Raw genomic sequence first — 27,401 nt, 5'->3', positions numbered from 1 at the left:
AGACACACGGAGAAGCTGCGGTGTAGACAACCAAACCCTTTATTGTCTAAGTTACATCAGACGCCAACACTGTAAAAATCCTGTTAGGAAACAAGGAAACAGCAGGTCGGTAGAGGTAGTAGAAAGAGTCTGTAACAGTCAGAAGACGACGTACAGGAGAGATCACGTGGAAATTATCGTTCGAAAAAAAGCAAATCAAAACATATTGGCTAAATAAATAAGAAAACACAAATCATATTAAATACTATGGTCAAACAGACAACAACGTATGAACAGACCCAACCATACTGATGACCAGTGGGAGAAGGAAGCCACAGTCCGGCCCCAGACGGCGTGGCTTGGAGGGCAGCGTCCTCCCCTGCTCCGTTCCGCAGACGCCGCCTTCTGCGCTGGGCCGGGCACGCACTCCCGCAAGCGGACTCGGGCTGCGCGCTCAGCCCGCGAGACCTGGTGCGCACCCCTCTCGCCACCAGGCCATTCTGGCCGCCAGCGGGGCTCCGGGGTCGGGGGTGCTTCCGAAACAGGAAGAATGGACAGTACAGCTCCGTGTCACTTTGGGGACAGAACTGCTTTTAATCGCTAGAACACAGAGAAAGACAGGACCGGGTCAGGAGCCCCTGTGCGCCCTGACCTGTCACTGTTCACTTTCCGCAGAGAAAATGAAAGCCGGAACTTATCACTGTGGGGAAACTATCGAAATGATCAGACAGAAGTCAACAGAAAGGCATTCTGATTTCTAACAGAGGAATGTGTCTCTGCAACTTTGCTCAAAATACAGAAACAGTCGATCACAGCTGCTCGATACAATCGGCGTGAACGTTCCTAATTACACCAACACAACAGATCGGTCTGGTACAAACCTGGTGTAAGAGGATCAGGAAAAAGTGAGTGAAAACATCGCATGCACACGCATACGCATGTGTACATCCACACATAAAGAGGAGCTACCCAGTTACATCCCACTGTTTCCAAGTGTTGCAAAGTAACCGGAACCTCAAGTAATTTAAATTCAGTAACAAGTAGAATCCAGAACAAACATTAACTAATAACAACATCAACAATAATAATAATATAATAAAAATTCAACAAATCATTAGAACAGGAAAACCACACTTCAGGGTTTGTGTCTGTGCGTGCGCACGAGTTTAAACAGATCTTTGTATCAGAAGCCCATTTTCTACAAAAAACTGCGCTGATCCATTACTGTATTAAGTAAACTGTTGCTCTCACCAGTATTAAAGGTTAGGATAATTTCTGTACATGTAAAATTATTGCTTTTTTGAAAAATATATTTAGCATGCTCGTTTTTAATCCATTTCCTGCCTTTACAAAATGTCACAATTAAAAAAAACCTAGTAAAGCTTTTGCAAAAAATTTCACAGAACATTGTCATTCAAGGCAGCAGTAACTTTTGATAATGCATAAAATCATATGTGCAAAAATCTGAAACTCTCAGAAATATTACCATCGCACACAGTGCCACGGTAACAGGAAAAGAAAATATTTATATCTGTGGAATACAATTTTAGCTGCGTACACTGCACGGTTTAAGATCCTTTGTTACGGGCCTTAACCCCCCAGTACAAAAACTTGCATTTGCGGGACTGAGGAAGAGGTATATGAAGCTGTCCCCACCCAGGGGCCAGGGGATCTCCACGCTCCGGGAATGAAGGGATTCATCCCATGGAGGTCCCCGGGCCCGAGAAGAAAAGACACCTACTAGCTGGGCTGGTGGGAGGGACAGATGTGGGGGGGGGGGAGCACAAGTTTCCAGAGCACCAGGGCCCCCGGATCTGCTCAGGGGTGCTCCCGCCATCACTGAAACAGGTCTAGACCGGGGCAGGGAGTTTCAGTGGCTAGAGAATTTACGGGCAGTCTTCCTTGGGGAGCAGTCCGCAGAGTGTAGCCCTGTTACAAAAAGGTCCTGAGAATAAACAAAGAAGCCTGCTTGTCTTAGTGTTCAACTAGCTCTTTTCCGAAGCAAATATACGCACTCCCATGGGTGTGTGTCCCCTGCAGGCTCGCTGAGCACAAAGGACGGAAAGAGCAAAGGGGAAACACACACGGCCTCCGAAGGCCACCAGCTAGGACCACGCCGTGGCCCTGCCCCACTGAGCCTGCTTTCCGCAGTGCCCAGCGCTCCCTCCTTCCTCTCTCTTGTGGACGACTTTAAACACCCCTACGACACAGATGGGCTGTGGCACTAACACTCCGCCAGCCGCCGCTACCCCACCACGTGTCCTGACATTACCCGACCGTCCTCTGAGCATCGGCAGCTCCCGCCGGCGCCCGGCTCTTCAGTCTCTCCGACGCGCACAAGAATCTCTCTCCAGTGTCTCAAACGTGTCTCCAGCAACACAGAGGCCTGTGCTCCGAGCGTACCTGCCAACAGCACTGTTTATGGTAAGAAAATAGGGGACGGCGGTCGATGAGCCCAGAGCTGCACAGAGTATGTACACGCGATCTCGGAGGAGACCATCTTCGTGTGCTCCGACCGTTTCCCAAGGCGCAGAAGCGTCTCCCTCCGGCCTGCGCTCCAGCACGGCTGCGCCAGGGTCGGGCCGTCCGGTCGAGGCTCCTGCAGCTTCTCCTCCACAGGGGGTCGGGGTCACTGCCGGGCCGTCCATGGGGGGCTGCAAACGGCTGTCACGGGGCGCCAGGGTACGCCGGCAATGAGTCTCTAGGTTCCCTTTCTGAGAGGCACTGTCTGGACGGGATTGGGGTTAGAACGGTCTCTCCCCTAGATGAGAAAAAGCAGACAACAGACAAGCTCATTTCTGCCTTTTGGTGTCTAAGTGCGTCTCCCTATTAACTTCCGCATCAACACCCACGAGCACGCGACCTTCAGGCAGCAACCCCGTCGCAACCCCGTCGGGTGGGCGGAGAACCCTGACTGCTGTAGGAACTCACTCTGCTCGAGCAGGAGAGATTTTAAATGGGCCTTCCTGGTCTACGGGGGCAGCTTTAGACAATCATTTGCAAGGATTCAGAGAGGATGGTTTGCCTTCTCTGTTTCACATACAAGAAGGCAAACAAGTGTCCACACCAGCCCTGGAGGTTAAAAGGTGGCAAGATGGAATTGGGGGAGGATTCCCAAAAAAAGGAGAATTTGTAGCACAATGCGGATTTACAGGTGAGTGAAGGCTCCACTGGAAGGCTGAATTTGGGGGCCATACAGACAGTCAAAAAAGGACCGCTCTCACATCGGTCCGTGGGAACCAAGTGCTTCCACCGATTTCCATAAATAATCACCATGTCGGGAAAACAGAAGGGGTTCGCTAAAGTCAAGTGCACTGCGAGATACAACTGGGAATACGTGTGAGCCTGCAGGTTGCAGAGAAGGCTCTCCAGTGACACTCGAAGCATCGCTGTTTGAACAATGGAGTGCACCATCTGAGGACAGAAACAACGGGGTGAGATGAATCTTACTTAACTGCATTAACCTTCAGCTCAAGTCCTGACGAGGAGAGACCGATCGCTTGAAATTAACCCGCACACGTACGCCACAGCACGCGCGCAATTCTCACCGGTTTCCAGCTGTGCCTCCGGGAACCCCAGAAACCGGCAGGGAGGGGCTGGCTGACACCATGCATTAAGTGCTACTCTTTCGTCAAGTTTCTGAAAGCTCCTACTTAAAACCAGCCCCACATTCATGACATCCATCAGTCAACACTGAAGGAGGCCCAGGAAAATACTGGACAAAAGTTCTGTGGGGGCTGGGGCGGGCACAGTGGCACAGGCAGGAGTTTATCCGACGCGTAACAGTAACTCCACGTCCTCGGCTAGACGGCGCATTCCCCGCAGCGAGCGGAGAGCGAGGTTTTACATTTTTGCACAGCGACCTCAAGCCACGGAGATTCATCAACAGGGCACCTTCCAAACTGCTTCTAGATACATTCAAGAAAGGAAAATGGCCTTTGTGTTTGCCAAGAGAAAAATGAGTTATTGTCAGTGGTTAGGTGAATGGCCTGGAAGTCTCCCCAGAGTAACTCTATGTAGCAAGCGAACTCGCTGGCGATTCTGAGCAGTGTCCACTCTGCACACGTGACAGCGACGGCGCCCCTGACCGCTGCCCGCACCTCGCTTCCTTGGGGCCAGAATACACAAACTTGCACAGGGCAGTTTAGAGAGATAACAGGAGGATGCGCCTCCCTCCATGAAGGACAGAAGTTTTGAATTGCAAAGCTCAGGAAGTTTTAAAAATGAATCAGAAGGACTGCAAAATCTGGTGACCCTAACCACCAGGTTAAGTTTAGTCCATAAATCTAGACACAGAAATGCCTATTTTTGCTTTGAAATTGAAGCAATATGTTCAAACAGCATCTCATTCTTTAAGGGAGTCATCAACATTTTATTCCTCAATACAGCGACCTACAGGCTTTTTAGGAAATGAAAGAAATTCATCTGAGAAATCGGCACATGGGAAATGCAGCCTCGGAAGAAAGGAGTCACAGAAATACGCACGTGCACACCTAGGACTTTGAGTGCACACAGGCTGCTTTCTCCCCACTATGAGACAGAATATTCAGACGATGAGAAACATGTTTTTAGAAAATTTGTGGGTTTTCTGCTGCTCTGTGAATTGTGGGTTTCTCAGTAACAGTAACGCCAAAGAAAATAATTACCTTCCTTAATGCACTTCAATGTTCTAGGGATGGATACTGACTTCCAGAACTTGATGAGGTCTACTTTTTCTCCCTTTTGTCTTTATAAGGTAAGGGGATGTACGTGTACTCCTGTGGGGGAGGGGGGTGATGACATAAACACCCTCCCAGGACACACGCGAACCTGTCGGCCTTCAGAGGGAGGGGGACGCGACCAGTGTCTGACACACGTGGTGTGGTGCTCTAGGCCTAATGAGGTCAGACGCAGCACCTTCCTGACCGCGACCTCCACTCACTGCGCTGCGGGGGAGGGGCGGCTCTCAGGACCGCGTGTCACTTTAGACAAACCATGCGTCGTGTTCACAACTTTTCATAGTACGTTCGACTTAAGAGAAAGGTGGATAACGTGTTTTGAGATGTCTGTTTGGTTTTACCAATATGCAAGCTGCTTCAAGACCTGAGCAGGACTTTGAAATCCGACGTGTGATGCTGAGACTGTAAGAGTGACCAGAAACCGGACGGGGCCGGCTCCGCGGGTCTCCATTACCTGCATCATAATACCACAGCTAAACCGGAGATAGATTAGGCCCCCATTTATTTTTTCATTTCCCCTTATTTTGATTAATGGAATTATTTGTCTGGCTTAACTACTTTAAAATAACATTTAGAATAATAAGAAATAAACTATTAATCATAGTCTTTAAATTTTGGCAAGGAATCCAAACACACTGGGAACACCAGATTTCCTATTTCAGCAAAAGTCAGTCTGGTCTTTTAAATCCAAAAACCAGGGGGCTGCAGGGAGAGAGGGTCCATTTTTCTTGGTTCTAAATATCATTTCAATTTCTAACGTTTAACCACATAACAGAAAAAACAATTTCTTCACAACACACACACAAAGCCACCTAGAATTTCCCCCCTAACACCCCTAGGACAACGATACCCATACTTCAGCCTATTATTTTTAAAAATCTTCTTCCTGATGATGAATACTGGTGATTACTAGAACTAAACATTTACTCAGTCATGCTAAATCTATGACAAAGCATCTTGGAAATGACAACATGCATGAAGCTCTCCTTTCATTTAGAATTTCGCTTCGAGCATCAGGTACCCTCACGACTGGACTTGGGTGCGCATACGAGAAGGACAAACAGCGGGGCCTTCATTCCTGAGGGTGGGGACAATTTGCCCAGAGCCGTGGCCATGCCTCACACGTGACGACGCTCCTCCCCTCCAGCACCCACGTCCTGCGAGAGTAGACACTGCAGAACAGACACCGTGACCACGAGTCTCCTTCTAGAAGCTCGACCACTGAATCCATGCCTGTGACTTGTAAGGGTTCAGCGACCCTGTCCACTCCTGCTGTGGGAGGAATGCCTGCTGACCAGCGCACGTACGGAGAAGAAAGTGCTGCCACAACGCACAACCGAAGAGAATCACTTCATTTCTTGAAGTTTCTTTCATTCCGACCTAACAGAAGCAGATCCATTTTGGCTCTGGGCCTGGACCCCTGATGGACTGTCTCACTCGGAGACCCGGGACATCACGATCTGTCCGAATTAGCTAACGCACAGACTCTGGATGCTAATCCGGCAAGTCAGGGGGCTGCTGTGTGGTCGCCCATGTGACACGGCAGAGGACGGGGGCCCTGGGTCTCGGCGACAAAAGGCACAGCGCCGGGCTCTGGCACAGCCAGGGGATGCCCAGGAAAGAGAACGGCCATTGGGGCTGGTTGGCTCAGTCTGCAAGAAGCGTCCTGCCTCCACGTGTGTGCACACCTGGACCCCCAGTGGCCACGGCAGACAGCGGCAGCTTCATCCCAGAACGCAGATGCGGCCCACGGTGTCTTCACGGCGAGGGTACCACGTGCTCCTGGGGTTGCCACAGATGCGGGCACTGGCACAAAGTGCCACGCCCCAGGCGGGGCGGGGGGGGGGGGGGGGGCAGCTTCCTACTCAGGACCCCAAGGTCTCAACAGTTCAAAAGCGGACCTTGCTCGCTCTCTCAAATAAATAAAACTTAAAAAAAAAAAAAGCTACTTTAAATGTAACAAAGGACAAGAAGTAGGACCAGGGGCCATGACCTCCACCTAGGAATTAAGCAAACCAGCAGCTCCAGTGGGAGGGGCAGGTAATCCAGCACAACGTCAGGATCAGAGGCCTGAGCGAGTGTGTCCCACGGCTGGACCGAAGGACAGCTGACCCACGGAGGGCCCGGCTCCGAGAGGGAACGGCAGCTTAGAGCACGTAATGTGCATCCCTGCGGACAGGAAGCCCACAGGTCAGTCGGTTAAGTACAAAACTGCAGAACTTGAGTCCACAGGCCCAGAGAAACATAAACGCATCCTTTCTCAGTCATAGTCCAGCATGGGTACCAACTGTTACGAAACCCCAACGTAAGTACCGTAACAAAGACACAGCGGAAGACACAGCCTGTGACCAGGCTCGCTGACCCGCTTGTCCCTGCGACAGGGACACCCTGTGACAGGAGGTGGAGCGGAAGGAGTGCGGCACCAACACCGGACGCGCGACCCCGAAGAACCTCGCCAAGCTCCTGGTGGGTCTGCGGGGCGTCGCGCGCCACCCAACACTCTCCGCGGAAAGCCACGCCCTAGGGAGATGCAACGGGTCGCCCGTGGGCCACGGACACTCTGCCCTGACACCAGCTGTAACCTCCAGCGCACTCTCCAGCCCCAGCGCAACCGCGTTACCACGTCCCGCAAACCCGCTGCAGCAAGTCCCGCCACAAGGGCGTCTACGCCCGTGGGACCCGCGAACCCCAGCTGAGGACACGTCTGGGCGGAGATCTGTTAACTCCGCATCTGGAGAGACATTACTTATGTCCGAAAAGGTCACAGCACCACCAAGTAACTTCTTTCTAGGCTAAAACAGCCGGTTTCATGGACAGACAGAAACCACTGACTGGAAAATGCTACCACACAACCGGGCGTTCAGTCGGTGACATGAAGAACAGGCTTTTTAGCAACCGGCAGACGTTCTAAAATCGCAGTAAGACACAAGCACCTAGTGCAGGACAGGCCACTCCGGGCGAAGGTCCGCCCTGTGTGGCAGTGGCCGCTCCCCTGACAGCTTCGCAGCGAAGCTTCCCTTCTCGAGAGACACACCGGGAGGCCGCCGTCACCATCCCCACCCTCGGCAGCCAAGAATCCCGCGGACGGTTACGCTGGTTGGATGGGACCCACGAGCGTGCGCTGACCCCGCGATGGGGCCTGGACAGTTGCCCCGGCCGCAGAGACGCCGCTCCCTTTACAAAGGGCACAGCGAGCAGCTACAGAATCCCGTCAGGAAGCGAGAATGTCAGCGGAAAGTGCCCGTGGGAGGAGAGGGCACAGGGATGTTCTGTGAGGGGACAGGAGCGGGGAGAGCCCTTAGCCCAGGACGACCCACGAGGCCACTGAGGACGGTGCGTGCCCCGCGACAGGAGCTCGCACTGAACCCCTCCAACGGCGCGGCACACCGCGGGGACACCGAGCGGTGAACACATGCAGGCCACACGCGCCAGGCCACACACATCAGGCGCGCGTGCCCACGGTGCCCGTGCACGGTGGCTGTGCCAGCGAGTGTGTCAGGCAGGGAACCAGATCCTGGCGCAGACACAGCCATTTGCACCACAGCCCGCCTGGTGCGTCTCACGGAGGAGGACCAACGCGCCAGGACAAAGAAGAGGGCAGAACTTGTCCCGAACAAACCTGTGCGAAAACAGCCCGGGTGGGGGGGCAGGAGTGTCTGGCAGGGGGAGGCACGGCCATGCGCGGACCTCCAGCAGGGCCGAGAGCGCTGCGCACACCTGCCCGCCGCATCCTTGTCGCTCAGGGCCACGACGGCCATGGGCTTTGTCGACTGTCCCAGACTGACCTGAGGGGCCAGCTCCCCACCAAAGCAACGCAGTTCTGTACGCTTCTGGGGAAAGGAAAACCGCCAGGGGCTGTCGTGCTGAGCGCCACGGCGCGCCTCTTCCCAGCGGCCACATTAAAGCCCGACGTCCGGTTAACCGGAAGACCTGCTTGTTCAGGGGCGTGGGTTCGTTCAGCACCTGGGGGGTCATGACTCCAGCACCACTGTGGGAACACGGGGTGCGCTAGTGCAGGCGCAAGCCAGCCCCGACACGACACCGCGCCAAGCAAGGCCATTACAGACAAAGCACTTGCACAAAAAAGATGCCAGCGCCTAGCCTGTGGCTGGAAAATACCAATTTCCACCCACACTTACTGTAAGGGATGGGGCGGGGGGAGCTGCCCAGGACCACGGCTCTTTCTACTTCAGACCCCACTGCTGAAGAAACCCATCGCTGGTGGCATTAATTACTGCGTCCGTGTGCTGGGACCCTCCTTCTGCGTTACTCACCGTGTGGCCTCTGTCACTCTGTGTCTTGCCAGCCGCTGCACGCATGCTCCCATGCCACCCACACCCCGCCAGCTCCCCATGCATGACTCTCGGCCCGCACCATCGCGGGCAAGCTCGGCACACACAGGCCAAGAGCTTCTGCCACTGGCACAGACCAGTGTGGGGGGCCCCAGGGACACCGTGCCATGGCCAGTCAGCGTCCACGAGAACAGCCCCCACAGCACATGTCACGCAGATGGAGCACGGTGACTGGGGCACGCTCTGGTGGCTGCAGGGCTCATTAACATTATCTGCTGCTGAGGACTCGACTCTAATTAAAATGGGGCATTTGCAAACAGGCTTATCTCAAATTGAAGCACACGGCCCTCGGATGCGCAGGGAAGACCACTCTGGGGGCTGGGGGAGTCTGAGGTGCAGTGCCTCTCGGGGACTCACAAGCCCGTGGCTGGGGATGCAGCCCAGGCAGAGGCGGCTCAGCTCCCCAGCACCCCCACCCCGGTCCGTGGCTGGCCCAGGCTCAGCGGTGGGCGGGGTACCTGTGTGGGCACGCGTGCACGCGTGTGGGCTGGTGCAAGTGCTTCCCACGCTCCACAGGCCACACAAGGAGTCGCCTAGGCGGGCCTGCGTCCAGGGAGGCCCTGGGCGGCAGTGGCCGTGGGTGGTGTGCAGATGGGGAGCGGCAGGGGCGAAAGGAAAACGTCACGACTCTGTCTAGTGGGGTGATGGGAGCACCTGCAGACCTGGGGGGCGACCAGGACCCTTCCCCCAGGCTCTGCCAACAGCCGGCACACGTGAGATGGCGAGGGAGTGTCAATCACAGTGACCTGAAACCCGTGCCATGGCCCGGGGTTGGGGGAACAACAGGAAGCCCCCCCGTCATCCATCACTGGGCAGTCGGGGTGGCTCTGTGGGGACGGCCAGGTGCAGGGGCAGGGAGGCTGCGGCCTGGCCACCAGTCCCCAGCACACCCCCAACACCGCCCAGGCACCTGGCTCCTTATCTGTGTGCCCGCGCACCCTCTGGGGCACAGACGGGAGACCAGGGAGTCGGGCCAGGTTGAAGACCCTGGCCCCATGTTCCCTTCGGTGAGAATGGTGGAGCAGATGGCCCTCACCTACCTGCACCTGGCCTGCTGTGGGGCATCCTTCTTGAAGAAAGGCTAAGGCTCACATAAGGGGAGCAGCTCCAGAGGCCTCCCCCGAGCTGCACTCTCACTGCTGGGCGCAACGGTAACTCAGCGGAAACAGCCCAGAAACGACAACCAGAGCAAGTTCTGCCTGGAGCCACGCACTTAAGTGAGGCTCACGGAGCTGAGTGTGATCCTAACATTGGATCCTGGACCATAAACGGCAAATAGGATGACAAAGTCTCTGTCAAAGTAGCTAAAACCCAATTCTTGTCTGAATTCAGCATATGTCCACAGACCGAAAGAATGTAAAGGATGTAAAATTGCTTCTATGCTGCAGACAGTGTATGGCCACAATCACCCAGAACACGCATGTGATGTGCGGCAGAACTTGTGCGAATCCTCACGGGGCAAGCCTCGAACGTGCATCTTAGAGAAACGGCAGAACTTGCCCACAAGGCCCTCCATTTCCCACTGCCTCATTCAGGAGCACCAAGGACTAGTAAGACCTGTTCTAACCCACACCTGTGCCACTGTCCCCGATGAGACAGCGGGACTGAGGCGGGCAGGGTGCCCAGGCACTGAACGGGGAAAGCACACTCAGCCAGTGTCCTTGGGCGCGGGCCTCTCACCGCCGCCATGTGTGTCCCTAAGCACTGCGGGGACAGGAGGCCTAGCAGCCTGCCCACAACAGCTGTGCACGTCTGGGCCCCACACCACCTGGCTCTGAGCACACATTCCCAGCGTGGCAGCCTCTGCCGACAGCTACCTAATCACGTCTTTAAGGAATATCTTTCCTTCCTCTGAGTCTGACCCCAGAAGATCTCAGCTTCTAAAGCGTTTCTGTTGCCTGTTGAAGCGCGACCCAGGCTCATCCTACGAGAGCCTCCCTGGCAATCACCTGGGCCGTGCGGGTTCTCCCGGGGGTACGGGGCGGCTCACCCATGTGGATTCTAGAGGTGCCCATGCGGGATTCCTGCTAAGGACCCTGAGAAAACACGGCACGTGCGTCTTCACAGACCACGTCGTTTTGGTAGTTTCGTAGGGAACTCCTTCAGCTGCCTGTTTCCCATCCAAAGCGGCAGCAGAAAAACGCAGCACTTCCGTCCAGCCGACCGCACTGCCTTGAATTAAGTATGTGCCAGCACGTGCACGCACACGCACGGACACACAGACACACGCTGTTCTCCTGTGCATTTTGCCGCATCGTTTTCTCTTTACTCTTCGAGAAAAGACAGTTGCCCTTCATGGTCAATAATATTGCGCCCAAGCTACCCCGGAATTCCGAGCTCATCATGAAGGTTATAAACTTCATTTGAGCCGAAGATAGCCTGGGGAGCAAAGCGCTCCAGCACTCTGACCTGAACACTAGAGTTGTGCGGCAAGGAGGCCTGGTGAAGGGCGGGGGCCTCCCCGAGGCAAGCGCAGACGCTCCCCAGCCCCGTACGCTAACGCGACCCGATCACGCCGCAACACACGTGCCCGTCCGCAAGGGGAAGAGGAGCCTGCACACCTGCAGGGACGCCACACGGAGCCCAGCAAAGGAAGCACACACCTCGCATCACCGTCACATCAAGTGTCTGTGTGGCGGCAGCGTGGCTGGACGGGACGCTCCCCTGCATGGCCCTGGACAAGTCTCGGACTTGTCCTCGGACAAGGGACTCTGTCAAGTCCCAACAACAGAGACCTTATGTCTCATTCTATCTAAAATCATCACGTCCTGTTACCTTCAAGTTTTATTCTAAAGTCCATATTCTCACCTAACATAGGCTGACCACGAAGAGTGAAAACCCAGGTAATGTATTATTTTTCTATTCCATCAACTCTATGGATGGAAGTTTCCAGACTCGCCAGCCACACAGAGCAGACCGTGTGTTTCAGGCTTCAAGGGTGATGGTCAGAGTCCCTCCAGGAAGTGACAGTCATCATGCCACGGAACATCCTTCCTCCCTTGGCAGGGCCTCCCCACAAACATCATTCCGTCGCAATACATGGGGAGACGGCCTCGGAGAACTCTCTGCCCCGAAGTCTGGAAGGACCCGATGTCTCCGAGGCACCGCCAGATGGCAGGGCCTCTGTGTGAGCAGAACATGAGCCCTGACAGAGTCACACTGGCCCCCACAAACATCGCATGTGGCACAGACGGCCGCTCTTCTCAGAAGGTTCCCTTCGGCAGCCTCTGCCTCCCCCGCAACAGCGTGAGGACGGGAGGTACGTTCCCGCGGCCCGTGTGGAGGAGTTGAGACCTTTACAGGGACAGCCCCAAGAGGAGGCTCGCATCCGATCCGAGAGCAGGTGCATCCAACCATGGAATGGGAGCCGATCAGCACGGGCAGTCCCATCCAGTGGCGCAGGCCAGAAAGATGACTTGGAACCGAAAGGAACTTAATTTTCTAGATTCATGATGTGAAATTCAACTGTGTATCACACCAAAGCCACGGACGCCTGGCCAGCAGAAGACAAAAACCTCAGGAATCTGCATCAGTGGCACCTTCAGAAATGCGTCAGGGCTGTGATCTGGAGGCCACTCGCACCTGCTGGCGGCACAATGGCAGAGGGCCTCCCTACAGGAACCGTCAGCCCCCAACTCACCTCTCAGCCAGGCCACGCCTGCCACGTCTCCTTCCTATGTAACCCCTCAAGGGCCATCCAGAAACATCCCAAGAAGGAGAAAGGAAGCAGCAAAGGCCCTGGAGGGGCGGCCACAGACAGGACACGTGGGCAGGGCACAGACAAGCCGAGGCGTTCGAGGAGTCCACAGGCGTTCCCATGGGACAGCCCAGGCCCAGCCCCAAAGTCGAGCCCAGAGCCCAAGGTGGGCCACGGAGGGGAGGGCCATGCAGTGGGCATCCCGTCCAAGCACACAGCCACCACACGGACACCAGCCAAGTGTCTGAGAGAAACCGATCTCTGTTCTTCCCTAAACCCGGGAAACCATGGTTCTAGAAACACTTAGTGTATTACAGCCGAAAAGTTTAAGATCTGCCCTTAAGGAACCCAAGTCAGCGTGAATTTAAACGCCCTGAACGCCTTTAATCCACGGAGCTGTATGTCCGTGTGTACACGGGCAGAGGACCCAAGAAAAGTGCACACGTGTGAGGCACAATTCAGCGTTTCTCACATGTAGAAGGTAAGTGTGGAACCTCTCTTAAAACACACACACATGCACACGCACACACGCACACTAAACCCTGAGAACCATTTACAAATTTTAAGGAAAAGGAGAACATTTCCGGCTACTGCATACTTACAAATGTGATCTGAAATTCTCAACACCTGAACTTGAAACTGACTTCTACTTTTTGGGGGGAAAAGCAACGACAGCACCGTCAGACGGGCAGCGCGACGGGCCGTCACAGCGGAGGGTCGCTCTGTGACGTCCCAGGTCAGGTGCTAAGCAGAAGCCACTGACACAGTGACAGGCGTCCCGGGTCTGGGCGCCCGAGGCCACGGTCACCAGAAGGAGTGGACAGCGGGTCACGGCTGCTGGGCACACAGGTACCCACAGAAACTTGCCCACCGTTGGCTGCCTATGACGTCTCGGCTTTGAGACCCATGGAAACCAAACCTAGAGTGACGTGGCTGCCCCCAGGTCTAAAGGGCACCCACGCACTGTGACTCGTCTCCCAGCAAATAATCTGCCTGCCTGGAAACGTCCCTGGGACGTGCAAAACTCACTGAACTAACTGAAACCTGAACATGTGAACACACCAGGCCACGTGCCGGCTGCCTTCTACCACCCGCCACAGCCTGGCACCGCGCCCCCCACCCGAGGGGAGGCGTCGCAGACACGGGGCCTTCTAGCCTTGCCTCCCAGCACCTTGGCGATGGCATGTCTCAGCGGCCTCTGGGCTTCCGTGCCTTTAGCTTCATTCTAGAAAGTTCCCAGGAAGCGCGGGCTCTGAGCAAAAAGGAACAGACACCATCAAACAAAGACCCCGCTGGCAAAACCTCTGAGACTGAGGCACCCCGAGTGTTTCCCACCTTAGTGTTTCCCCAGGAGCCAAAGGCACCGCTCGCCATGCCAGGACGGCTCCGGCGTGCCCAAGGAGCCAGCAGGTTCTGAAGTCCCTGCGAACATAGGGAGAGACCCGCCTTCTCGGCGAGGCACCCGCGGCCACACCATGGGTGTGGGGGGCCTCACCGTTCACCCAACTGCCTCCAAACCGTGAACCACGTTCCCCAAAAGTGCCTCCAACTTGCTGGAATTTGAGGGGCCCCATCTCAAAGGTCACTTTTGACGGTGACCTGCTGTAACAACAGGCGCATGAACACTTCAGTTCAGAGAAGGGCAATGAACAGAGAGAGAGCACCGCAGGGTCTCCACCTGCTTGATCTTTGGTTTTTAACAGCAAATCCTTCGCTCTCCTCGTGCTCTGTTAAGGGAGAGCCCCCCACAGTTCATGCCCAAGGAGGAGGGCGTCCTATCCGGCGTGTGCCTTCCCTCGCGGGTCCTCGCAACAAGGTGTCAATACCCAGACACCCGCAGAAAAGGCAAATGGCCACTAAAGGTGTGTCTTTTCTCAAATTGCGGCACAAGCCAGTCCCCCAGACTTCCTATGGTACATCCATACTCCGCAGGGTTTGCTCACAAACACCACTGAACTATGTGCTTTTAAATTACAAACATACAGAAACTAAACAGTTGCTTCTTCAAATGAACGTTCCTGCCTATTGAGAGAAAAGGGACCACGAACATCACTGATTCTGTGTTTAAAATGACAAAGGAAGGGCACCCAGCTGGGTCCGTCAGGAGAGCCTGTGACTCCTGATCTTGAGGCATGAGTTCGACTCCTATGCTGGGCAAAGAGCTTACCTAAAAAATAAAAAATAAAAATAAAAAACAAAGGACGTGAGGGGCGTCGAGGCTCCCTGCTCCTGTGAAACGTCAGCATTCCTGAATTAATAGCCCTAGGAGGAAAGGCCTGGCACCCGAGGGAAGGCTCCCGCCCCAGCCCTGGGCACCTGAATCCTGGCGGGCAGAGTTGGGGGGCAGGAGGGGTGCACGGGCCCCACGCTCTCTGCTTGGTGCTCAGATGCACAGGCAGCTGGGAGGCAGCTGCCCGACCTCCTGGGGAGAGGCTGCTCGTGGGGCCTGCAGAGGACCGTCGTGCCAGCACTCGCGGGGCAGGGTGGGGGGGCCGCCCGTCTTACCTCTGTGCTCAAGTGCAGGGCCACTGGCACCCCAGCTCTGGTAGAGAGAAGCGAAGTCCTTTGGAATGTACGTCTTAAAGACACTGAGGATGTCCAGGCGTTTCTCGCGGCCGTCCGATGCAGGCTCTGGCTTGCCGGCCTGCACGGCCGCGCTCCCCCTGGGGCCCGCTCCGCAGCTGGTGGGCGGCCGCAGCTCCTGGCCAGCCTTGGAGGGGGGCTCACGGGGAGGTAGAGGGGGGCCCCCGTCACCTTTCCCGTGCGGCGGACCCTGAGGCTGAGGGCTGAATTTGGCTTTCGGAAGGTCCGGGGCACTGTGCTTCTGTGGGGGACCGAGGCTGGACCCCGTGGGAGGGATGACATACGTGTCCCCCGGCCTGCCACCTGTGGGGGGCTGGGCTCCTGCTCGGGTGATGACGGAGGGCGTGGGGGTGGCACATCGGCTGAAGCCACCACCGCCTGCCACGGGCCCCGCTCTCGGGCCGGCCTCCTGCCTGGGCTTCGGCAGGGACGGCTGCACCGGGGCGCCGTGTGGCTCGGGGACGTGGCCGGCTTTGGCCTGTCGGGGCCCATCGGGGCCGGCCACCCAAAGCGCACAAGGGCCCCCGGAGTGGCTGTCCTTGGTCTTAGGCAGGCTGGCAGCTTTCGTGGCCATGCCCAGGGGCGAGGGGCTGCCTTTGGGCCCTGGTGCCCCACCTGGCACCTGAGTGCGTGTGAACCGGGCGATGGGCAGCGGCTGGCACTCTTTGCCCCCGAGGGCAGGCGGGGGGCCCGTGCGTCCACTCCGGGCAAGGAAAACCAAGTTGTTCCTGATGCTCCTGTAGCCGTTGGGCTGGATCCACTGGGGGGCCACGGAGCTGCAGCTGACCCTGTGCCAGACACGCTCGTGCATCCACAGGACCTCTGGGTAGTAGGTCTTGTGGTTGCAGTAAGGACACGGGTGAACGGCCAGCGCGGCCTGCAGGGACGAGGCCAGCTCCTTGTGGCTGGGATCGTCCCGGCTTGACCTCTCGCTGAGGTCCAGGGGGGCCAGGTCTGGGGCGGGCACCCTCCGGCCCCCTGCAGTGTGCTCCTTCATGTGCAAATCAGACGGCTTCTCCTTCAGGGGCTGAGCCGGGCTCGAGGACAGGAGCGGCAGGTCGGCTCCTTCGGGGAAAGTCTGATCTGAACGTGAAGGGAAGTCGGCGGCGTCCCTGGAGACCACAACCTCCTGCTTCAGGTGAAACGCCGGCATTCTGACGCCCACGGAGAACCGGGGCTGCTCTGCTCTCTTGGAAGCGTCCCGGCTCCTGTTTCCGAGTGCGGACGCAGAGGCTGCGCTCCCCACTCCGGGCTCCCCGGTGTCGGTGTGTGATGTGGCAGTCCCGGGCGCGCGACCCTGGTCTCCGCCGGTGAGCGCGGTCGAGGCTGCCTCTTCAGAAAAGCGGAAGTGGAGAGGCTTTCCCCCTGGAGGGTCAGAACGTAAAACGTGAAGTTACCACTTCTCATCAGAACAGAAGAGGCACAGCAGCACACCCCAAGGCACTGTGGCCCTCGCGCGCAGAGGGTGCACGGGTCCTCGGGAAACAACGGGGTCTCGCCACAACACCCTCAAAAGCGGGCCAGCTGTAAGGGCAAAAGGATGGCATTTGGGGTGGGGTTTCTTTCTTCGGTTGATTAACTCAACAGACTGTAAGGAGAAATAAAATCTAGCTGCCTGCAACCCCACAGTTACTTGTTAACAGATGGTAACTAGTTGTATCAGACACCAAGAAACACCTGCTCCGTACTAGTACAAGCTTCCCATGCCTTTCCAAGAACTCTCTAAATGCAGTCACAGTAAGGGACCCCAGGGTCTTAAGCTAAGAGGGCCCCAGGACCTTGAGATGCAGCCCGTGGTCACACAGAGGCTGGGCCCGAAAATGGCTCACTTTGCCCTGGGGATGCCATGGCTGCCGCAGAAATGTCTGGGCTACAGGTCAGCTTCAGACTGATCCAGAAGGGGTCCCTAATGACACTCTGTCTCAAGGCCCACTCCTCTGGTCCAAAGCCTTGACACCGGAAGTTTCCCTTCAGAGGCATGGGAGGAAGGTAAGTGAGGCCACGCATCCCCGCCTTTCCCCAGAGATATGTCCGGGACGGGGACCCTGAACTCTGCCCCTGCGGTTCCGGCCTGCAGTGCTCCTGCAGGAGACACCCGGGTGTGCCCGGAGGCCCTGCCCCAGGGAGGCCCGCCTCTGCCCAAGCCACGCCGCATGGAAGGCTCAGCGGCCGGTGGGAGCAGGGCTCCCTGCCCTTCAGGCCCGACCGGTGAAAGCCTCCGCAGCCAGGCCGGACCACACCCGAGTGGACGGGCACAGCCTGGGAGAAAGTGCACTTCACACTCGCACTGATGAGCTCGGCTGCCGCGAGCCCAACAGCGGGAAGGTGTCCGATCCTTTCTGGGTGTCTCAGAACTTTCCAAACTACAGTACACAGGTTCTTCATCGTGGACACCCGCCGGACGCCCCCTGCGACCGCTGCAGGGTCAAAATGTCGGGTGCCCACTGACGGCAAGGCCCGATGCTCCTGGTCTTCAAGGATACTCATACGCTTAAATATCTGCAGTGCAACGTAGGTATCTACTTATAAAAAATGTTCTTTAAAATTTTTCTAAGTATATTTTTTGGAGTTAAGTCTCAGGAATCCCATCAAATGGGTATTTTTTTTTTAATGTATTCCAAAGGGATCTCCATGAAGGCAGGAGGGCATCCTTCAGAGAACGGGTTCTGACAGAGATCAGAAGGAGCACAGTAACAAATGTGCAGTTTCCATTAGTAGGTAGTGAGCCACTCCCATGCAATTTTAAGGGCTTATGACTCACATAAAACGTGACCAGCATGTAGTGATGGGCAGGATGGGTGAGGAGATAAGAAGATGCAGAAAGGATAAATATTCCTGTCTGCACCAAAATGCTAACATGTGAGCCACTCTGGGGTATCTGTCTGTCCTAAGTACCATGTCCTGTTCCCCAGAAGGCACACTGAGCAACCCTGGGAACCTCTGCTGACAAGAGGGTACCTGACCTGGGACTAAACATGTAGAAACCTCGTGGCCTTTGTTCAATTCCCACTAATGCTCAGAATGTCAAAGTCACTTTTAAAATATCCAGAGAGAGAAACACCGGGGGTTGGGGGCCTCGTCTTTTCTGTATTAAAGGAATACGGATTTATGAAAACACATGCCAGAGACTAGGAGTCGAATTCCGAAACTGAAAGAGAGAACCGCATAACCTGACACTGCACATCTGTGGGGGTTTCAAAGCACATCTGTCCAAGACCCCACATTTTATGCTCTCAGAAAGGATTTTAAAACGTCACAGCAGGACTCCCAATTCCCCTGACCACGACACTAAATCACAAGATGAGACATGACACGGGGTGATCAGAGCCATCGATGGGGGCACGGCAGAGCTGGTGTCGTGGGAAGCTGGTTGTGAGAAAAAGGAGGGACTCCTTCCCAACGGCCATCTAACTCCTGGAGGACAGTTCAGGAGGGGACGCCGACAATCGCCATCAAAGGAGGGGACAGGGCTGCTGCTGAGGAACCAGGTGCTTCTTCAAACCTGGAGCCCACAGCTCTCACGCCCTGGAGCCCTTTCCTTGGAGAGATTCCTTACTACGGGTCTGAGGAACCCCAGCTCACCGCAGAGAAGCACCTCCAGCCCGTCCCACGAAGCCAGTGGGCTCGCTCAAGGCGGCCAAGCTTCAGGGCATGCAGGCCAAAGCCGGTGTGGAGGAGCCGCCCGTGGGCCCCATGCTCCTGGGTTCTTGAGTGCCATTTCCAACTTTGCCGACAAGGGCAAGTCACCCACAGGGTGGACTTCCGGGCCGCCCACACTTCCCCCAGCCACCTGCTCCGTGACCACACGGGGAGCTCATTCCAAGCAACTGACGAGGCTTCAACAAAGGGGTTGCTGAAACTCAACACTGAGTCTGGGGCCTGAGTTACTCTCCAGCAACAAATGTGGGTGACCCTGGCACACGGCTAAGTGTCTGCAGATGAGACACGGGCTCTGAGAGGCACAGCAAGTCAGCGTCCCTGCGGGAAGCGGCAGCCGCGCCATCCAGCCACAGCCCCTGTCCCGAAGCACGTGCCTGGTGCAGAGCAGCCAGATCCGCACGGCCCCGGGAACCGCACCTCAGTCACCACCCGACATCTGCACATCCAACAGTGTGATCACCGCTGCACACACGTGCGTGTGTGCACATGGGTGTGCACACAGGAACACCCATGTATGCACACGAAAATGTGCATGTGTGTGCACGAACACGTGCACATGCACTGGAACATACATGTGACACACAGGTGTGTGCAAACACGTGTGTGCACTGGGAACGTGTGCACACACACCGACACCTGTGCGCACTGGAACGTGTGTACACTGTGCGCATGTGAGGTGTGCGCGTGAAAACGTACCTGCACATATGCATGTGTGTGAACACATGAATGCGTGTGTGCATATGAAACCATGCACGAGTGCACACATATGTGGGCGCACACACATTTTCCATGCCTGCCTCTCCTTGGCTCAAAGGATAATGTGTGTGAGCTACACATGCCTGAAATTTCTGTTTCTCCCTCTGTTTTCTGCCAGGACCATCCTGGCAGTGCTTTGAGAAGTGCAGCCCTGATTAGGTTTCTGCAGCTGTGACACGCGCCCCACGTCTGGATTGCCCAGTTCACTGAGCATGCACACATGCCGCCCACACACACGCATGCACACACATCTCCCCTGCAGACCGCCAGCCGCCCCAGAAGGCCGGTGGAGGCGGCGACGTCTCCGTTTGAAATCCCCGCAGCAACCCCGTATACGCGCGTGCACATGCATACACACACACGTGAACACACGTGTGCACGCACACATGCACACACACAACTACCCCGAAACAAGACACAGTGGAAGGGCATTCGGTAAGAAAATTTACTCCCCTTTGACTTTTTCTTTCTTAATTTTTTTACCGCGATAAGACATCCGTAACAACAAATTCACCGTTTTCACCATCCCTAGTGTCCCCTTTCACCCTGATGACTGATCTGGTTTTCACCACACATCCCTGTTTTCATTTTTATACCCATTTTAAGGCACTTAATTCTCTGAGCCTATTACCGCCTCCTTCCCCCTCCCTGCTCCATTAAAAACCCACAACTGAAAAACTGTGTGCTGTTATGTCTCAGAGACGAGCAGGCCTTGGACACGGCCCCGTGGAGCCTCGGACTGGGGTGCTGTCCTTGCCCCGACGCAGGGGTGCTCGCCTGGGCCGTGGCGCACCCCCACTCCTGCACACGGGCTCTCCAGCTCACACCCCAATGCACTGTTGCTCACATTCTCTTCACGAGCTGCTTATCTGACTGGGTGCCCGGCCCACGGGCCTCAGGGCATGATGCTTCCACCCCACGCCCAGCACTGGCTTCATCACCGTCATTACCGATCCTGGGAGTAACGTCGATAATGCGTGCACCTGCCCACGTCAGGGGTTCCCTTGCCTCCCAGCCTCCCCAGGACTCAGGGAATCCCTGCAGGTCCAGCCCGGGGACACGCAAGGCAGGGCTGCCGGGACCCAGCGACCTGTGCGTGCGCCGGAGCCGTAGACCCACGTGCAGCCACGTTCGCCACCTCTCAGGCTGGGCTCCCCCAACAGCGAGTGCACAACACAGACTACAAACCGGCGTTCCGCGTCAGCCTATGATAGCCGCGGCTGACGGGAGAACGAGGGGGCCTCTCTCAAAGGTTAAGAAAGGGTAAAACTTCCAGCTATGCAAATTACACGACGAAGAAAATCTGAGGTCCACCACAAGGATTCTCTAAAAAAAAAGTCGGTGGCGCAGCCCTAATTCCAGGGCGTCTTGGAAACAGACAAGTCCTCGGCCCGGCCTGGGACGGCTTCACCGGAAGCGCCACCAAGAGCTCACTCAGCGACTGCACTGCAGTCTCTTGCAAGGACTTTATCTAGTTTTTTCCGACCCATTAGCGCTGTAGTTTCCTTCTTAACAGATAAATCTGAAGTTTAATCTCTTCCTATTTTCCACTGTCAGTCCCTGCAAACCGTCACCCTCGCCCCCGTGTGACACTGTACTGACACGAACACCTTTCTACCTCTCCCGTCCTTCCAGCAGCCGGAGCTCGCAGCCATCCTGCCCAGGCGTCAACGCCCTTCTCTCCCCACGACGGAGGAGGACTGGGCGCCCAGGACGGCTGGGCCGTGGGATTCTCATCCGGCTTCCCACCCAGGCTGTGCGCTGGAGGGGACCTGCCTTCTGCCGCCTGCACAGCCCAGCTCCTGGGAGGGAAAGGGGTCTGCGGGGCGGCTCTGCTCCGGGTGGCGTGTGCAGGGCACCTGCGGGGCCAGAGGAGATGCGACAGGACCCACACTGTGCCGCACACTCAGCTCGGCCACATCCGTAAAGAAACGTGTCCTCCTCCACGCCCTCCATGATGACCAAAGACAGACACAGTAAATTCTGTGTGCCTTGGTGTTTTGGTTTATAAAATAGGATGCATTTCAAAATATTTTATCCCAGGTTTGACGGGGGGAAAAAAAAAACACCCAGCACCGTAACAGCCCATGGGTGGTCCGGCACAATTCCCTCTGCGACAAGGCTTTCAACACTGGTCACTCAAGGGACAGAGTGGCACATGGGCCTGACTCGCTGACAGTCCAGGGACCGGATGGAATGAGGCTGCATAGAGGACTCAGAGAGGCACTGTGGGCTGAAACAGCGCTCCTGCCCACGACCAACAGGAAGGAAGGCCTCTGAAGCGTGCTCAGTGTCTGTGCTCCCACCATCATTTCTACTAGGCCCTCGATGAAGAAATGGGACTAGGCAAGTTTATCAGATCCAAGACTGACACTCAGCTAGGAGAGACAGCCAAAACCTTCAGTAACGAAACAAAGACTCAAAAGTTTTCAACAAGATGTAACAAAGGCTGAAAAATAACGGGAAATCCCATGAGGAAAAACAGAAAGCACAGGAAGTGAAAGGTCTGGCTTAAGAGCTGTGTTGTGAAAAAGACTCCAGGGTCCTAGGGGACCACAAGCCCAGTATGTTAGATCAAGAAAGCATCCTCAGGCAGACATCTAGCTGGAAGAGGCCAGCCCCGGCTCTGAGCCACACACCAAGAGCAAAGAAGATGAAGGGGAGCATGTCCAGAACAGGCCTACTGGGGAGAAGCTTCCGGAAACCAAGCCATATGAAAAAGACTTGTAGGATCTTGGACTCCTCTACCTAGACAAGGGGACTGGCAGCTGTATACCTCAGACATTCACTCAGTATGGGATGAACAAGGGGATGACTTCTTTATCAAGGGCAGTGTTCTGTCTGCACACTAGAATCACCCAGAAACACACGAACCATCACGGGTGAGAAATTCCCAAGCCCAGACCAAGAGCCAGGCGAGGGGCCTGTACCCTCAGCCTTTTCTCCAAAAACCTTGGGGTGATTCAAACTGTGGCCAAGACCAGGGAGCAGAGGAGTCAACACAGGACGAACACCTGGGAGTCACAGAGGACCTGGCTGCCAGGGAGGCCAAGGAGGGCATATGGCCGCTCCTCCTGGGGACAGGCACGCGGAAGCCTGAATCAGCTCCCAGGAACCGAGTGACCGAGTATCTGCGCAAGGCCAGGTGACCTGCACCCAGTGACCTGCACCCAACCCCGAGACTCTGTGGGACCCAGTGACAGGGGACCACAAGCTGCTGGTGTCACGTGCTGCTCCGGCACCCCCGTTCCTCCGAGTGAGCCCCTTTTCCACACACTACGTGTGAGCAAGGCTCAGGACAGAGCCCCACCTTTTAAAAAACGCTTTGTCGCTGTGTGAGCAGCAACCTAAACCCCAGCGCGTGACGATTTCTCCCAGAGCAGCTCAGCAGCATGCACTCGGGGACGGCCAGTGCCAGGGGGACACAGCATCTGGGTGCGGGCGCCTTGACAGCCCCGACTTCTAGCCCCCAAGTTCTCCTAGCGGCTGACTCGTGAGCTTGGGCCACCGCACACTCCTCTAACTACGGGACTCTGGCTCTTTGCCTCTTTCCAGGTTCTTCATAATTTCTTTTTATTTATTTATTTATTTTCAGCGTAACAGAATTCATTGTTTATACACCCAGTGCTCCATGCAATCCGTGCCCTCCTTAATACCCACCACCTGGCTCCCCCCACCTCCCCCCCCCCCCCGCCCCTTCAAAACCCTCAGGTTGTTTTTCAGAGTCCATAGTCTCTCATGGTTCACCTCCCCTTCCAGTTTCCCTCAACTCCCTTCTCCTCTCCATCTCCCCATGTCCTCCATGTTGTTATGCTCCACAAATAAGTGAAACCATATGATAATTGACTCTCTCTGCTTGACTTATTTCACTCAGCATCATCTCCTCCAGTCCCGTCCATGTTGCTACAAAAGTTGGGTATTCATCCTTTCTGATGGAGGCATCATACTCCATAGTGTATATGGACCACATCTTCCTTATCCACTCGTCCGTTGAAGGGCATCTTGGTTCTTCCCACAGTTTGGCGACCGTGGCCATTGCTGCTATAAACATTGGGGTACAGATGACCCTTCTTTTCACTACATCTGTATCTTTGGGGTAAATACCCAGTAGTGCAATTGCAGGGTCATAGGGAAGCTCTATTTTTAATTTCTTGAGGAATCTCCACACTGTTCTCCAAAGTGGCTGCACCAACTTGCATTCCCACCAATAGTGGAAGAGGGTTCCCCTTTCTCCACATCCCCTCCAACACACGTTGTTTCCTGTCTTGCTCATTTTGGCCATTCTGACTGGTGTAAGGTGGTATCTCAATGTGGTTTTGATTTGAATCTCCCTGATGGCTAGTGATGATGGACATTTTTTCATGTGTCTGTTAGCCGTTTGTATGTCTTCATTGGAGAAGTGTCTGTTCATGTTTTCTGCCCATTTTTTGATATGATTATCTGTTTTGTGTGTGTTGAGTTTGAGGAGTTCTTTATAGATCCTGGATATCAATCTTTTGTCTGTACTGTCATTTGCGAATATCGTCTCCCATTCCGTGGGTTGCCTCTTTGTTTTCTTGACTGTTTCCTTTGCTGTGCAGAAGCTTTTGATCTTGATGAAGTCCCAAAAGTTCATCTTCACTTTTGTTTCCTTTGCCTTTGGAGACATATCTTGAAAGAAATTGCTGTGGCCGATGTTGAAGAGGTTACTGCCTATGTTCTCCTCTAGGATTCTGATGGATTCCTGTCTCACGTTGAGGTCTTTTATCCATTTCGAGTTTATCCTTGTGTACGGTGTAAGAGAACGGTCGCGTTTCATTCTTCTACATACAACTGCCCAGTTTTCCCAGCACCATTTATTGAAGAGACTGTCTTTTTTCCACTGTATATTTTTTCCTGCTTTGTCAAAGGTTATTTGACCTTAGAGTTGAGGGTCCATATCTGGGCTCTCTACTCTGTTCCACTGGTCTATGTGTCTGTTTCTATGCCAGTACCATGCTGTCTTGGAGATCACAGCTTTGTAGTATAGCTTGAAATCAGGTAACGCAATGCCCCCAGTTTTGTTTTCTTCATAATTTCTTACGTTCCCACTCTGGTTCAAACAAAATAGAAACTTCTCGCTGAGCACAAACCCAGGAAAACTCTCCCTGATGGTGGGCCTTGCTCAGCACAAAACAGCCCTGACGGACCCTTCCCGGTGATACTCTGGCTCCCGCAAGCAGCTGTGCACTGAGGGCCTCGGCAGATCTCCTGCACACTGACCGGCCCCCATGATCCACAGTCCCCCCGCTGTGCCTCACCCCGGGGAGCTCGGCCATGAACCTGGAGGACTGGCTCAGAGCCCAACACCAGTGGATCTCACTGGACATTACCAGCTACCACCATCCGTAACAGAAGCCTGAGTGGCAGTGTGGCTGGTCTGTCCACGTACCACATCACTGCCCTACATCAGCAGCCTTTCCACGAAGCCACATCACCCGTGTCGGGGAACCACCAGCAGCCAGGCCAGCTCCTCACAGACCCCAGCCAGGCTGCCCTCGGGAACAGGACTAACGGCGCAGGAAGTGGGCGGCGCCATGACAGGGACACTCTAACTCATGGTAGACCATGTGTGATCCTTTGCTCTTTGTCCCCAGGAACAAGGAGCAGGACAGAGAAGCAGAGGGTGAGGAACTCCGGGGTCAAGAGGAGACAAAACCGCAGACCCTGGGGAAAAGGTTTCGAATCTCTTGGTCAGCAAGACTCTGGGGGAACCCAGGACTCTTCATGCAGAAGCCGGCATTCAACAGGTTCAAAGTGGGCTCTGAGGAAATCAAGCTCCCCTGGGGGCCGTGGAGCACAGGGAGATCCTACAGCTCTGAGCAGAGAGCCGGTGGCGCCCCGAGGGAGTGTGGATCCACACCTGACCACAGTCCAACCACTGTGCTTTCCCCCAACAGAGCTACAGGCCATTTGGGGGAACTGAGACTCTATTCCAGGTTTGTGTGTCTGAAAGCCTCCCTCCCTTTCTTTAACACGTTTCTGCCCTAAAAAAACATGTGAACAAACACCCGGTCACCTAAGGCATGGCAGGAATATTTTAGAAAGTACGTAACAAAGTCACTGAGATGGTCTACAGAACACCTCCTTGGGCCGTAACAGAACAAACGTTTGACCGTGGGAGTGGAGCTCTGCCTCATCCGGCATGTCCACCACCCGGCAGTGTGGGCTTCCAACACGCCCACAGCCACTGCCCCCCCAGGCCCAGGCCCCACTCCCTCCCCGAGGAGCACCTCCCAGACCACCCTCCATAAGATAACACCCCCCACATGTCCACTCCCACCTCTTGCTCTGTCTCCCTGGATCTGTCTGCCTCCGTGCTGTGTGTGGGGACATGTCCTCTCTGCCTCTCGCCAAAGCATCTGAGCAACAAAAACACAAACCACACAGTAACCAGACACTGTTCTCGCCAGCACCTGCCACATCTGGCACGAGGCAGACATTCCATGAACACATACCGAATTAACAAACGAATAAGACGAGTCATTTAGCATCCACGGGTCATGTGTACAGAGACAGAGCACAGGAAAGCACCCTGAAAAGTGTGAGGTGAATTATGAACCAGTCAGTTCAGCAAATGCTTCTCATGGGCTTGGAGAGATGAAAAGTGAAGGCTGTGTGGGCAGTTGCGAGGCCTTGCGGTCCCTGCACCATGCAGAACCGCCCACCCAGTTACCAACCCAGTTACCAACCCAGTTGCCAACCCAGTTGCCAACCCAGTTGCCAACCCAGTTACCAACCTAGTTACCAACCCAGTTACCCAGCGCAGGTCCTGGAACTGTGGTAACCGCAGTGGGTGCCCAGTCACGGGAGCGGGGGCAGGCACGGCGCTGTTCATGGCTCACGGCGACAGGGTCCCCTCACTGCTCAGACCTGGGAGTTCCGAGGGGACCCGCGCTCTGGACTCCTCGGCCCACGAGTGAAATCAGACGCCTGCTCGGACGCTGGGAGGACAGGCCTGGCTGGGGCAACACCCTCCGTCTCGCTCTTGCTAATGTGTTAAGAACTTCCTATTATTACAGCCGTCCTCCCGCCGCCCGGTTCCCACAGACCCGAGAACGGAACCCTCGCTTGTACCAAGGGCCGCCACCCGCCTCGGGCCGGGTCCCGCCGCGAACTCCATCGGCATCCTCCACGGGCCATGAGAGGGCACAGGCCGCCCCGACCGCCCTCCAGCTCCGAGGGCCAACTGCTGGGCAAGCCAATGCCTCCAGCTCTGCTGGTCCCCAAGACCGCCTCTTCGTTAAAATAAACACCATTTCTGCAACAAACGTGAGCTGAATGCAGAAGACAGAGCAAGAACGGTTCTGTTTCCTGGTTCCGACAGCGGCCGAGAGCAGACGCACAGCCCGCAGAGCGGCGTGCGGGACCGGGCCGCGCTCGGAGGACGGGGCAGGGCGTCCCCGCCGCCTCCTCGCTGTGGCCCATGCACCTGCTGGAGGAGCAGCAGACAGACGCCACGCGGGGACAGCTCAGCGTGGCTCCTCCTGGGAAGGAACCCCATCCAGGTGGGTGCACTTAGGGCGAAGCACGGGCCTCACATGAGTGGCAAACGTCCACCGCTGTCTACACGGAACCCAGATGCTCTCAAGCCACGTGATTCTAGGAGAGGAACTTTGTCTCCAAGACAGGCAGCCC

At 55.6% G+C, this 27,401-nt stretch overlaps 1 protein-coding gene across 1 annotated transcript in view; it reads right to left on the bottom strand.

The window, feature by feature from the left end:
- Nucleotides 1–1,755: 1,755 nt before the first annotated feature.
- LOC111154271 (zinc finger protein 516) overlaps nucleotides 1,756–27,401 on the bottom strand; it is a 59,975-nt gene continuing 34,329 nt past the window's right edge. Inside the window, exons 2-3 of the mRNA XM_022513779.1 lie at nucleotides 15,252–16,694; nucleotides 1,756–2,740 (exon numbers count right to left, since the gene is read on the bottom strand). Coding sequence (XP_022369487.1) covers nucleotides 2,724–2,740; nucleotides 15,252–16,694 — 1,460 coding nt within the window. The 3' untranslated portion in view covers nucleotides 1,756–2,723. The remainder of the gene's footprint in view (nucleotides 2,741–15,251; nucleotides 16,695–27,401) is intronic.

Source organism: Enhydra lutris, unplaced genomic scaffold, assembly GCF_002288905.1.
Source record: "Enhydra lutris kenyoni isolate GAN:26980312 unplaced genomic scaffold, ASM228890v2 scaffoldscaffold36, whole genome shotgun sequence".
In the NCBI taxonomy this organism is placed as follows: Eukaryota; Metazoa; Chordata; class Mammalia; order Carnivora; family Mustelidae; genus Enhydra; species Enhydra lutris.
This window is presented reverse-complemented; position numbering and strand designations above follow the sequence as displayed.